Source organism: Cheilinus undulatus, linkage group 19 (genome assembly GCF_018320785.1).
Source record: "Cheilinus undulatus linkage group 19, ASM1832078v1, whole genome shotgun sequence".
Lineage (NCBI taxonomy): Eukaryota > Metazoa > Chordata > Actinopteri > Labriformes > Labridae > Cheilinus > Cheilinus undulatus.
This window is the reverse complement of record NC_054883.1, coordinates 39,159,132-39,172,006: the sequence shown is the minus strand read 5'-3', so window position 1 is coordinate 39,172,006 and position 12,875 is coordinate 39,159,132. Positions and strand designations below refer to the sequence as shown.

General features: G+C 37.6%; 1 protein-coding gene across 4 annotated transcripts in view; it reads left to right on the top strand.

The window, feature by feature from the left end:
* LOC121527153 (dnaJ homolog subfamily C member 13) overlaps positions 1-12,875 on the top strand; it is a 59,589-nt gene that overhangs the window by 23,554 nt on the left and 23,160 nt on the right. For 2 of the 4 annotated variants that reach the window (XM_041813923.1, XM_041813922.1), the window contains exons 3-18: positions 407-482; positions 3,009-3,158; positions 3,606-3,647; positions 3,732-3,932; positions 4,028-4,234; positions 5,583-5,678; positions 5,908-5,999; positions 6,168-6,334; positions 9,009-9,088; positions 9,185-9,354; positions 9,457-9,489; positions 10,211-10,310; positions 10,460-10,567; positions 10,706-10,861; positions 10,941-10,997; positions 11,098-11,219. In XM_041813923.1, the coding sequence (XP_041669857.1) occupies positions 407-482; positions 3,009-3,158; positions 3,606-3,647; positions 3,732-3,932; positions 4,028-4,234; positions 5,583-5,678; positions 5,908-5,999; positions 6,168-6,334; positions 9,009-9,088; positions 9,185-9,354; positions 9,457-9,489; positions 10,211-10,310; positions 10,460-10,567; positions 10,706-10,861; positions 10,941-10,997; positions 11,098-11,219 (1,857 nt within the window). The remainder of the gene's footprint in view (positions 1-406; positions 483-3,008; positions 3,159-3,605; positions 3,648-3,731; positions 3,933-4,027; positions 4,235-5,582; positions 5,679-5,907; positions 6,000-6,167; positions 6,335-9,008; positions 9,089-9,184; positions 9,355-9,456; positions 9,490-10,210; positions 10,311-10,459; positions 10,568-10,705; positions 10,862-10,940; positions 10,998-11,097; positions 11,220-12,875) is intronic. The other 2 variants (XM_041813927.1, XM_041813926.1) reach the window with 1 other exon arrangement.

Genomic DNA, 12,875 nt, shown 5'->3' with positions numbered 1-12,875 from the left:
TCATAAAAATGTCTGGAAACTGAAATATTAAACCAGCCGGAGGATGATATCATCAGCTAACTGAGCTCTGGTGATGTCACCTGTCCTTGACTTATGAGTAACTCACAGAGCTTCTTAGTTTGGGGACAAATAAACCTTCATTCTCACAGTGGGGTAAAAAAGACTGTCAGGAGTACTGGAGCCATGTCACTTTCCTGGATATATTTTAAAATCACAAGGTGAACATGTGTTTTCATAGCTAAGTGGATCTGCTGGCTTTGAAAGACGGCACACATTCAGTCCTTTTCCCCAACACTAAATGCTAATGGTATTTGACTACCCTCACTGATGTAGGCATTGCTTCCATTTGCAAGTGACGATGGCGAGTGGGCTGTGTGTCTGACTCATCCCCTCTCTTGTGTTCCAGGTACAAGCGAGTCTTCTCAGTGGGGACACATGGCATCACCACTTACAACCCAACCACGCTAGAAGTAACAAATCAGGTCAGTGTGTTTCTAGCCTGTCAAAGAGGGTCCTGAATGAATCTGCTACAGCTCCTTTTTGCTGTTGCTATCAGTGTTTCACAGATGCTTGTGGGATGTGCTGCTCTTGGATCCATGTCACACTTGTAAATCCATTTGAAGCACAGTGCTCTTCTTCTGAAAGCTCAAACACAGCTCTCTTTACTACTTGCACTCAGCTGTTAAACAAGCTTTTAGTTCTGCAGTAAGTGAATATACAGCAGCATACCTTCACAGTGATAAGAATATGAAGCATGTCTTAATAATATAAATGACTCTGGAAATCTGACTCATCCCCCTCTGTTAGTTTTGCAGCTGTAAAAATGAATGAATAACTATACTTAGCACTGTAAAACTAACATTGGTAACCCCTGTTAGCATCAATAAGCTGCTCATTGATAAACTAAACTCTTCTAACATAGATGTTGCTCTACAAAGCTTTAAGCATATTGTACATCAGGGGTGTCAAACTCAAGGCCCTGGGGCCAAATCCGGCCCATGGTACAGTTAAACCCGGCCCGCAAGGTCATATAATATTCTTATTATAACTGGCCCTAAAATATGAGGTCTGCAAATTTCCTCCTGAACTGTCAATTTGACCTTGATGATATCAAATATCCTTAAGTGATAAATATGTAAAAAATTGAGTAAAAACAACTAGATCAAAAGAAATGAGGAAACAAATTAATTTGTGTTTTCATTTCACATTTTCAAATTTGCATTTTACAGTTATGACTTGAATTTATTATTGAACTTTTATTTCGTATTTTGACCATTTTCAATTTATTATTTTCACTTTTTGTCTCATGTTTTGACCTTTTCAACTCATAATTTTGACTTTATCTAATGTTTTGACTTTTTATTCATGATTTTGACCTTTATCTCATATTTTAAATTGTCAATTTATTATTTTCACTTTTTTATATCAAATTCTGACCTTTGTAATTGATTAGTTTTACTTTTTATGTAATATTTTGACCTTTTTGATTCATGATTTTGATTTATATTTTAAACTATCAATTTATTATTTTCACTTTTCATGTCAAATCTGACCTTTTCAATTTATTCTTGACCTTTATATCATATTTTGACCTTTTAGGCGTACCATTTTCAATTTTAAGCCATATTTTTGCCTTAAAAACATGATTGTGGCTTTCTTTTTTATACATTTGCCTGTTAAAAGTATTATTTTAACATCTCAGTTTGTGTTTTGACCTTTTGAACAAAAAGGTTTGACTTTTTATGTCAGATTTTCAGCCTTTTAACTTACTATTTTGACTTTTTAAATCTCAAAATCATTTATTATCATTGCTCACTTTTTCCCCCATAATTTATTACTGACAAAAATGAAGTTGACAGTTAAAAGTGGACCCTGTTAGGCCCTCAGGTCAGACCTTAAATCAGAATCCAGCCCCTTCTGTGATTTAGTTTGACACCCCTGTTGTACATGATTGGTTATGTTAAGTATTTGTAATCTACTTTAAGTGTTTTTGACTTTTTTTCTTATTTACTGTGTTAGCACTTATCAAATATACTCAAAGTTGCTCATACAAGAGGCTTATACACTAGTCACAAAAAAGTAGGGATATTGGTGGAATTTCAGGATGAACCTAGAATGTGCTGTAACCTCTACAGGTGAACTTAATGTGACCCTCTCTAAACTTTTGAATGCGCATCTCCAACTGTTCAATGTTTCAGTACTTTTTGCACAACTTCTGTTCTCTAACAAGGAGCTTAACGGCAAAATTCACAACAGGGGTTTGATCCATGAATTGATAATAAATTTCCTGGTTCAATTAGAATTGGTATGTAAACAGTCCTCCTCATCAATTCATCAACAGTACCTCACCATTGCAAGGCTTCAAACAGGATGTTCTCAGACAGAAGTGGCCACTGAGACACTTTCTGTGTCAATGTAGTACAGAATTATCATGCATTTGAAGTTGATTATTCAAAGTTCATGCAGCACTATGCAGAAGTCTTTAGTCCCCACTAGTTTTGGCATTTTAGCAGGGTTTAAATGACAAAATTTGGGCTCAAAATTGCTCTGTGCACCTTGTAGTTTTAAAGTGCTATGCAGTCCCAGACTACAGTCTGACCTTCCCCATGGACACTGATTCACCTGCTGGTCTTGCATAATCAAAATGAATTCTGCTTAACAATCTACCCAGAACGTCTCACTGAGGATTTGACTGACTGTTGGCTTTGTCGGTGCTGGGCACAGCCTTAAGCTGCCCCAGAAACCCCCCTTGGGGATGATGTGACCGCAGTCTTTAAACCCAGACACTCGACTAATTTAGTTGAGATGCATAAATGATTTTCCCTGTTAGCTTTCGCAAAGCTCCAGTTGCTCAAACAACAAACCTAGTGCTGGTGTAAGACTTTTGCACAGCTTTTTTTTACTGCTAACAAACCCTAAATATGACGGCTAAAATAAAATGTGTGGCCTGCTCCTGTCTGACTGTATCTATTTGTTTATCTCTGTGCTGTTGCTTTTTGTGTTGTCAGTGGCCTTATGGAGACATCTGTGGCATCGGCCCAGTGGGAAAAGGTCAGGGAACAGAGTTCAACCTCACATTCCGTAAAGGCACCGGCAAGAAGTCCGAAACACTCAAGTTCTCCACAGAGCATCGGACAGAGCTGCTCACAGAAGCACTGGTGAGGAAGAAGTACTCCGAGCTGCATCACTGAACAGTGACTAAACAAACCACATCATACTACACATTCAAAGGGTCTCAGAATTGGTCTTTGAGGTTTGTCCATGCCTTTTAGTTGTGCCATAGCTGCATATTTTGCTGTGTTGTCTTATAAATAAAATGCAGCAACAGCAAAGTCACTTTATGTATTGTACTGTAGGAATGCAGTGCTTGCACATCACAGGCCCTTTGACTCACTGTAGGCGTTTATTACAAATGTAAATCAGCAGGTAGTTTATTGCTGTGAAAAATAAGACCCCTTTTCTGAGATTTTTACAATGGATGTAAGGATGTAAATCTCTCTTGAGGGCTAACTTTTGCGTGGTTGTTATTTTGCAGGAGTCATGCAGGTTGCAGTGAAAGTTTGAAATGTAATAACTCTGATTTTTAATTATTTTTTCTTTTTCAGAGATTCAGAACAGAGTTTTCAGAGGGGAAGATAACTGGCAGGGTAAGTAATACATCTTCAAAGTAACTGAGTTTATGTTTACTGCTGTTATGACACTGAAATGGATATTTCTGATGTGCAAAACAGCGCTACAACTGCTACAAGCACCACTGGAGCGACACAAGGAAGCCTGTAAGTTTAGAGGTAACGCCAGGCGGCATCGACCAAATCGACCCACATACAAACAGAGTGGTGTGCTCCTACGACTATCGTAATGTAGAGGGCTTCGTCGAGGTCTCTGATTACCAGGGAGGATTCTGCATCCTCTATGGAGGCTTCAGCAGGCTGGTATGTCTTCATATAGCATGTTTGTGTGAATTTATGTCAGCTTAATGCTTCAGAGCTTTCTGTTTTCATGTTTCTTTTTGCTTCCTTCCCCCCAGCATCTGTTTGCCTCAGAGCACCGGGATGAAATCATCCGCAGCGCCATAGAGCATGCTGGGAACTTCATTGGTATTATGCTACGGCTAAGGAAGGAGGCGCTGACGTTTGAGAGCTTTGTGACAGACAGGTTGGGGAAGTACAGCTCAGATGAGAGCATCACTTCACTGGCGGAGTTTGTGGTGCAGAAGATCACTACACGGCATCCGGTTAGATTTTTCTCTTAGCACTGTATGGTTTTAAAACATAAAGGATTATTTACACCAGCATATGTTTTTTTTCCTTTTAGTTAAGACTATCTCTAGCATTAAGAAAACTTTGATTAAATACTACAAATGAATTCTGATAAACACCTTTTTTTTTTAACCTTAACAGTTCCATAACAGTCTTCTTTATCACTGTTATTCTGTTCATGGCATTATGATACAGAAAAAAATTTTCCATCATGGAAAGCACTGCATTCATCATAATTTTAAAAGTTACTGGTGCTTACACAATGCCTGGATTGATACTTTTAAGAGATAAAAGTGTTTTTGAAAGTTGGCTGCTGAATAAAATCTTTCTCTGAATCATAAATAAGATATTAATAGAACATATAAATAAAAGAAACACCAAACTTCTTCACAAAATGTATTTTGTGCCTTACCTTTGGAGTGACGGGATCACATTGGGGTAGCAGGGTACCATAATGCAGTGGTTTTCAACCTTGGGGTCTGGACCCCCTTGGGGGTCACAAGATATTAAGAGGGAGTCTCCTGATTCCCTAAAAACACAAAAAATATTTTTAAATTTCCACTGCAAATCTTAAGCAGTTTTCATCATTTTTACCCCAAATTTTAACGCATTTTTGCCATCTAACACTTATTTTTGCCATTCCACCATTTTTTTCTGCCTGTTTTTGCCACTTCTAAACCAATTCTTTGCCTCTATTGACCCATTAATGCTACTATTATCCCCATTTTACCACATTTTATGCCCAATTTTTCCCACTTTAACCACATTTCACTATCTAAAATGTCCATTTTGCTAGTTTGACTGATTTCTGCCAAAATCTGCCTGTTTTTTCTTTTTCAGCTAGCACTATTTTGCCATTTTATATTGATTTTTCTTCCCATTTCACCAGATCTCCACCCATTTTTTTCTAATTTAAAGCCTTTTCAACCGCTTTTAATTGCCTTTTACCACTACTCACGTCCATTTTTTTCCACTGTAACCTGCTGTTGCTTTTTTTGGTTATTTTTGCCATTCTGGTGTAATTTTTGCCACTTCGGGGTCGCAATTGGATTATTTTCCAAAATCATTCAGCTCTAGTTATATTCTGACTTTTACTGTAACCCACCTAAAATAAATAAAAAGTTTAAACCAGGCTTACTGTTTGAGCAGAGTTTCCCCTAGGATTTGGTAAATATAAACTTTCTAATTGCAAGCCAATGCTGTCTGAATTATCTTTAATTTTAGTGTCTACCTCTGCCCTCAAGCAGTATTTATTGAAGTACTAAATGTTTGTTTGATCAGATTTGTTAGTAGTATGACTCTTGTTTGTCCTGTCTGTCTTAGGAGCCTGTTAAGCGTATACTTTGCCTGACAGAGACGTGTCTAGTGGAGAGAGATCCGGCTTCGTACAACATAGTCACCATCAAACCCTTCGGGGAGGTGAGTGCGCACACACAACAGGGACATGAAAGATTTAGTTTTAAACATTTAAAACATTTTGTTGGGTTGTGTTCTACTCATGTGTAGGGAAATGTTAATTACACTGTCCTTGTTTCATTATGGATGAACTGCTTCACTGTGTGTCAACAGCTCAGATGAGAGCACTTAAGCGTGTGTGATATGTGGAATCTCTGTTGGTATATTTTCCTCACTCTTGTGTTTCTTTCAGGTGTTTGCTCTCATCTGTGACGTAGACAACCCTCAGGTGTTCACAGTTGAGTTCATCAGGGGTCAGATCAGGAAGTTTTCCTCCACAGAAAGGTATACAGGCTTTTTTGTAGTATCTTTGCTTTTCCTTATCTACAACAAAACTAATGTGATTTTTTTGCATGCAGCCTCACAGCCTTAACTCTTCCTGTTACCCTTCTTTCTTCATATGAGAGATGACTTATAATGCATCTAGCTGACTCTGTTTGTTTATGTCTGCAGGGATTCCCTATTGGCCAGCCTACTTGATGGAGTTCGAGCATCGGGCAATAGGGATGTTTGTGTAAAAATGGCACCCACGCAGAGAGGCCAAAGATGGGGTCTACTGAGCATGCCTGTGGATGAGGAGGTTGAGAGTTTGCATCTGAAATTCCTGGCAGCACCTCCAAGTGAGTCCAAACCCTGCATCTCATCATGTCCATGAACTTGAATCAGTTTATAGAAAACTTGTTGAAGCTTGTTAAGGATTATATTTCTGATGTTTTTCTGTGTTATGCTAGCAATGCAATCATAAGATTTAGATATCACTCACATTTCATCCAGCACTGCCTTCAGATATTTTTTTTTGTCTGATTCTTTGCCCAACATAGATGTGTTTATTTCTGTATAGCAAGGCATAGGATGCCAACACATCACTGTTTAAGAGCACCAACATGTTTTCTAGATATTTGCATGTTTGCATGGCGTTGGTGAGAATATTAACATGCTAACAAAAACACTAACACCAAACCACTGCTCCTAGCCCTAGTTTATACTTATTATGTATCACTATTGGAGTAAGACGCTAAGGATCCAAAGAAAACACAACAACCCTGGTAATTTAAACTGCTTTTCCTGGGGTATTTTCTGAGTCTGCAAAGACTCATCTTGCTATTCAGTGGACAAAATCTGTAGTTTATCTCTGCGGAACATTTTTCTACCTTGCTTACTAAAGGCCTACCTTTTTCTAGAGTAGTCTGCTGTTCAGCAAGGTCTGATTTAAGTCAACATTTTGGTAAGTATTTTGTGTGAAAACAATATTTGAAAGCACATCAAAACATGATACACATAGAATTGATAAATGCTTTGCAATAACCTGGTTGGTGTGCTTCCTGTGATGTATTTTTGGTTAGGAAAAATGTAAATTCATGCAAACAGTGTTGTTTGGTTGATGGATGAAGCAGTAGATTCTATCAAGATGATGACGGCTTTGGCTTTGCATCAATGCTTCCTGTAATTGGACATATTCACTGGATAAACTAAATAGTAGAAATGCTCTTGTACATGTAATGTTGTCAATGTTCTTGATACTTTGATATTTTGCATTAGGACTGGCTAATTAATCGCAAATTAGATAAATCAAAGTATGGACTGCTGTCATTTTCAAATCGCAGAAGGTGCAATTTTTCTTTGACATGACATTTGCACCAAAATACCAGTTTAAAACCTTTTTTTGCAGCAGAGATGTTATGAATTACATACCACGCAATCATTCAGGTACAATTTTTTAAGAATAGTCAACAAAAAATTGTACTTTCTTCATTTTTGTAGGTTTTTCTTATTGGATATGAGAATGACATCAAAATTAATACTCCCTTCAATACAATAATTCATGTCCAATTTGCAATACGAGTTGACATCATCACAGTTGGATATTTTTTCAAAACTGTTTAGCCCTTGTTTTATTTAATGTAGTATTGGTTATAATATAGAATGATTTATTGCTTGTGTTTGTCGGAAAACACATAACATAAGGAACTTCAGAAATAATCGAATCGAAATTACAAAATTGGGGAAAAAAATCACAGTTATAATATTTTCTCAAATCGTTCAGCCCTGTTTTGCATTATTGTGTTTGAAAACAATTTATAGACCACCATTTTAATGATATATAATGCTTAAAAAAGCAACAAAGCTGAAAGCTCAAAATCTTCTTGAAAAGCAGCTGATCTGTGCATTGTATCTACTGTGCAGGAGTTTCCTTGCATCTTTGTGTTTTTAAATACTAGAAATAATCTGATAATAAATGTCGGTGACTTGTAATTTGACACTGATGTTGTGAGATTTTTTCCTAAATTCATACTTGAGTTTAAAAATGTAGTTGAGTGACAATCATCGGTGGGGGGGGGCAACTGGCAGCCTGGGGGCCACATGTGACCTCTTCCTGCCTCAGTGTGGCCCTCAAATCAATTTCAAATATCAAGAAATTCTAAAAATGAGATAACATGACAAAAGCTGCAACATAGTAATGAAAACATTTCTGTTATGTTCTTGTATAAGGTAAGAGAAAAAGTTAGGATTGGCATTAACTGTTGCTGTAAAAGTCTTACATGCACCAATAAATGCATTTTTATTTAAAAAACAAAAAAAGATCTGTATGTAAATTATACCAGATTTTTTTGTAACCCTTATGTTCACTGCACTGTTAAAACAGTTTAAATTTACTTACATTTTGTGTTTGGCTGATTAAGTTGAACAGTTATATTTTTATTTACATTATGTTTGGGTTTTTTTTGTTAAATTTAAAATAATTATGATTGTTAAACTCAGGATATCCCACAGTTTGTAACAATTTGGCCCTGTGATAGTGACAATAATAATATTGTGGCACTTTCAGTGACTAAAGTTGCCCCTTCCCTGCTCGAGAATGAGCAGAAAATACAATGAAGCAGCTTTACTACTGGATTAAGATCAAACTGGTTGCACTGAACACAGGTTGTAAACAATGATCATTCCCACCCACAGTGGACTTTCCTGAATATTACCTGCCGTATTCACACAGAGGCTCGCACTGACTTCTTGCAGTGCCAGTGGGCTGGCTGGAAAAAGTCTTGATAAAGTCAGGATAAAAAAATCTTTGCAGTCGGTGTTTACTCATGCCACTCCAAAAAATTTCAGGACTTTTTAAGAAGCGTCATGTCTGTCTAAGTAAACATTTGACTCGATTGAAATGGCAGAATAGGAGGTAAATATTAGGATTGCATTTCTCTGGAGCACATTGCTGCAAAACCTAGATTCTTTAAGTCTCACTCTGAGATGATCTGTTGTTTTGGTTAATTGTTCCATCCCTCCTCCTCTGCTTAGATGGAAACTTTGCAGATGCAGTGTTCAGGTTCAACGCCAACATATCCTACAGTGGAGTGCTGCATGCAGTAACCCAAGATGTGAGTGTGCGCTTTTTCTGTGATCTATGTCCTTCAATTTGCCTGTTCAGAACTCCCACTGATATAATCATGGTTATCGCTCTTGTTTCTCTTTAGGGCCTTTTCTCCGAGAACAAAGAGAAGCTCATCAACAACGCCATCCTGGCGCTCTTATCCCAGGAGAGCGAGCTGCCGGCTCTTAATGCTGAGCTGGAGAGCCATTTCCAGGCCATCCGACGTCTGGTGGCCTCCAAGGCTGGTTTCCAGGCCTTCACCCAGCTGCCTAAGTAAGAATGCAGCTGTTATATCTCTTTACCTTCATGGTTTTGTTTATTTAAAGTGAAAGTTTTGGAGAGCTGCTGGTAACAGGCATGCTCTGTCATTCCAAGGTCTGGTCAAGGGTCTGGACTCACAGATGCAACGTAAATATGAATCCATACATCTCAGTCTGCCCTTTTGCTTGTCTGTTTCTTACCCTTCTTGTTCCTGTTCTCCAGTCATTGTTAGCTGTCTGCTGGTCAGCATTCTCCTCTTTTATCTTTATTTCGCTTTCATCTCAGGCTTTTAGACCGGCTCAGAAGGGAGGTTTTGTCACTCAGTCGAGCTGTCTGCCTCGATTTGCCTTGACCTCTCACTCTCGCCCTTTACATCTTAATTTAATTCATCCATCTCTCTGCATATTCTATCCTTGATATGTACGTTTATTATAAAATAAGACAACCCTCCAGTCTTTGTGGGTCACTGAGATGTATGAGAGGAACTGTATTTACCGTTTATTATTTGTTCCTGTGAAGCAAATAAGCCATAATTGGCTTTCCCGAGAGATTCATTGCGGTAGTAGCTTGGTGTTTCCCTCAAACAGCAGCAACAAACACGACTATAAATAGATAAAAAGTTTATCTTTGCCTCAAGGGAAAACCTCTTTGATATTGTTTGAGCTAGCATTTCAGTGGAAGAATTGACACCTTATAAGCAAGAAGAGAAACAACAAGCCACTTCTAAAGCAATGAATTCTTTGTGTATCCAACCCCAGACCTCTTTAAATAAAACTGTTTGTATCGCTCATATTCTGTTGTATTTCTGTTATTTAAGCAAGATTTTATGTCTTGATAAATCTTTAAATGTATGCTGTTTCTTTTTCAGGTTCAGGGAAAAGTTGGGAGTAAAGACGGTAAAAGCTTTAAAACGGAATAACAACGGTGTGACACATGCTGCTGTAGACATGCTTTGTGCCCTTATGTGTGTAAGTATCTCTTTAATACCTTGACAAAAATACAAGTACAGATAACAATAAAGAAATCTGCCTTTTTTGCAAACCTAAGCTTGGAAATAATGCTCAACAGTGATGTGTATCTGTGTGGCTGAGACCTTTTCTTTCATGTTTATCTGCAGCCGATGCACGATGACTATGACCTGAGGCAGGAACAGCTGAACAAAGCGTCCCTGCTCTCCTCCAAGAAATTCCTCGAAAACCTCCTTGAAAAATTCATCACAAATGTGGTACATGTCTTTGTCCTCTCCACAAGCTGGCTGCAGCCAGAGCTCAGGAAAAAAAGATTAAAATCATATGGCTTTATATCCTGTTTTTTTCTCCTCCTAATCTTAGCTCTGATTCCTCTTTTTTTCCTTTGTTCCCAGGACCACGGAACAGGAGCTTTGGTCATCAGCGCCTTACTAGACTTCCTAACATTCGCCCTCTGCGCCCCCTACAGTGAAACCACAGAGGGACAGCAGTTCGACATGCTGCTTGAGATGGTTGCCTCCAATGGACGCACTTTGTTCAAACTCTTTCAGGTAGCTGAAATGTATGATGGTGATGATGTATTGTTAGAACTTAGACTGCTATAAATGAATTTTCTTTTCTTGTCTTTAGCATCCATCTATGGCAATAGTGAAGGGAGCGGGTCTGGTGATGAAAGCCATTATTGAAGTAAGTCTTTCTGTGGTTTTACAGTGAGGATGTTTTAATGGTTAGTCTCCTGGGTTTTGGTTATTCTGTGATAATAATTATCCTGTGTTTTTGCATTTAGGAGGGAGACAAGGAAATAGCTACAAAGATGCAAGAGCTCGCCCTGAGTGAAGGAGCACTTCCAAGACATCTGCATACATCTTTGTTCACCATCAGCAGCGACCAGCGGATGCTTACCAACAGGTCAGACCTAAATGAAACCCACACAACCTTTCACTGTGATTTAGATGACTGCTTCCAGCTTCTGGTATTTATTTTTTACATAGAATTTAACAGCAATGCTGTTATCAGTATAGACCAGTGATACTCAACGCGTGGCTCTGCAGCCGCATGTGGCTCTTTTGTGATGATTTGTGGCTCTTTTATGTCTTAATTTGAAACATTATTCCCCCAGAACACCTTAGGAAAATTTAACATCAAAAATGATCCATGGAAGTCACATTAATCAGTTTGTTTCCCACACTTACACAGTAGGCTTTAAATGTCAAACTTAATTGCCAACCTCTAGTTTTTGACTGTATATTTCCATTGCCCTTATTTGCAATTTTTTGATAGTTTTATTTATAAAAGTAGCCCATTTTTTTCCACTTCTTTCTAACACTTTTATCCTGCTTTTTGTAATTTTTTTACTCCTTTTTTGCCTTTTTTGATACTTTTCACCCATTTAAGCTGCCTTTTGCAATTAAATGCCACTTACTTCCTGTCTTGCCACTCTTTGATGCTTTTTGCCCATTTTTCCCACCTTTTTGCTGTTTTTTGCTCATTGTAATCATTTTTTGTCATGTTTTTGCTACTTTTGGACCTTTTTCTGCCGCCTGTAACTAATTTTTTTGCCACTTCTCACCTATTTTTGCCCCTTTCTGTCCTTTTCTGCCACTATTTCTCCTCATTTTTGCCACTTTTCTCCCAGCGTTTGTTCCTTTTTGCCTATTTTTGCCACTTCTTACCCATTAAAGCTGCCTTTTGTAATGAAATGCCACTTATTGCCCATTTTCCCACCTTTTTTCTGATTTTTGCCCATTTAAATCACTTATTACTCATTTTTTTGCCACCTTTTGAACAATTTTGCCACCTTTAATTCATTTTTTGTCACTTCCCACCCATTTTTGCCATTTTTCTCTCAGTTTTTGCCGCATTTTGACTGTTTTTGCCACATTTAACTTATTTTACTTGCCACTTTTCACCACTTCAGTTGTGGCGCTTGCAAATGTATTTTTCAACAGTTTGGCTCTTTGGTTGAGCAGGGTTGAGTAACACTGGTTTAGACACTTGTGAACATCATTTGATTGTCTCAGGAGATTTTTTTATATATATATATATATATATATAATATCTTTGAACAATTCAGTGATGGTTCAACTGCTATTTTTTCATTTATATTTTTATCATTGATAGACAAGTATTTATTTGTTTATTATCATTTTGTCAGTTTTCACATTTATAAAGCAAAGTGGCACAGATGAGCAAAGACAGTAATAAACAACAACTAATGGGAGCAGCTTTAGCTTAAATAACTATCATAAAGCCAGTAAGAAGTCTGATAGCACCTTCATTCTCTGCAACAAAGTGACTTCATTTCTCCAACTTCTCAGCCAAGGTTCCTCCGTTCAGTCTCAGTAAAAAAAGTCATCTTTTCCATTGATTATATATCATTAATCTTTCCATCCATTTCTTGGGGTTTCTACCATCTCTTTGTAACTGATGTTTTACAAGACATGAGCAGTACTTTACCCTAATGCCTGTCTTTGTAGTAATTAAATTTTCTGTTATAAAACCAAATCACAGTTCCTTCACATCATGGTGTCCCATAACCTAGAATCTTTGTCAAATATTTACAAA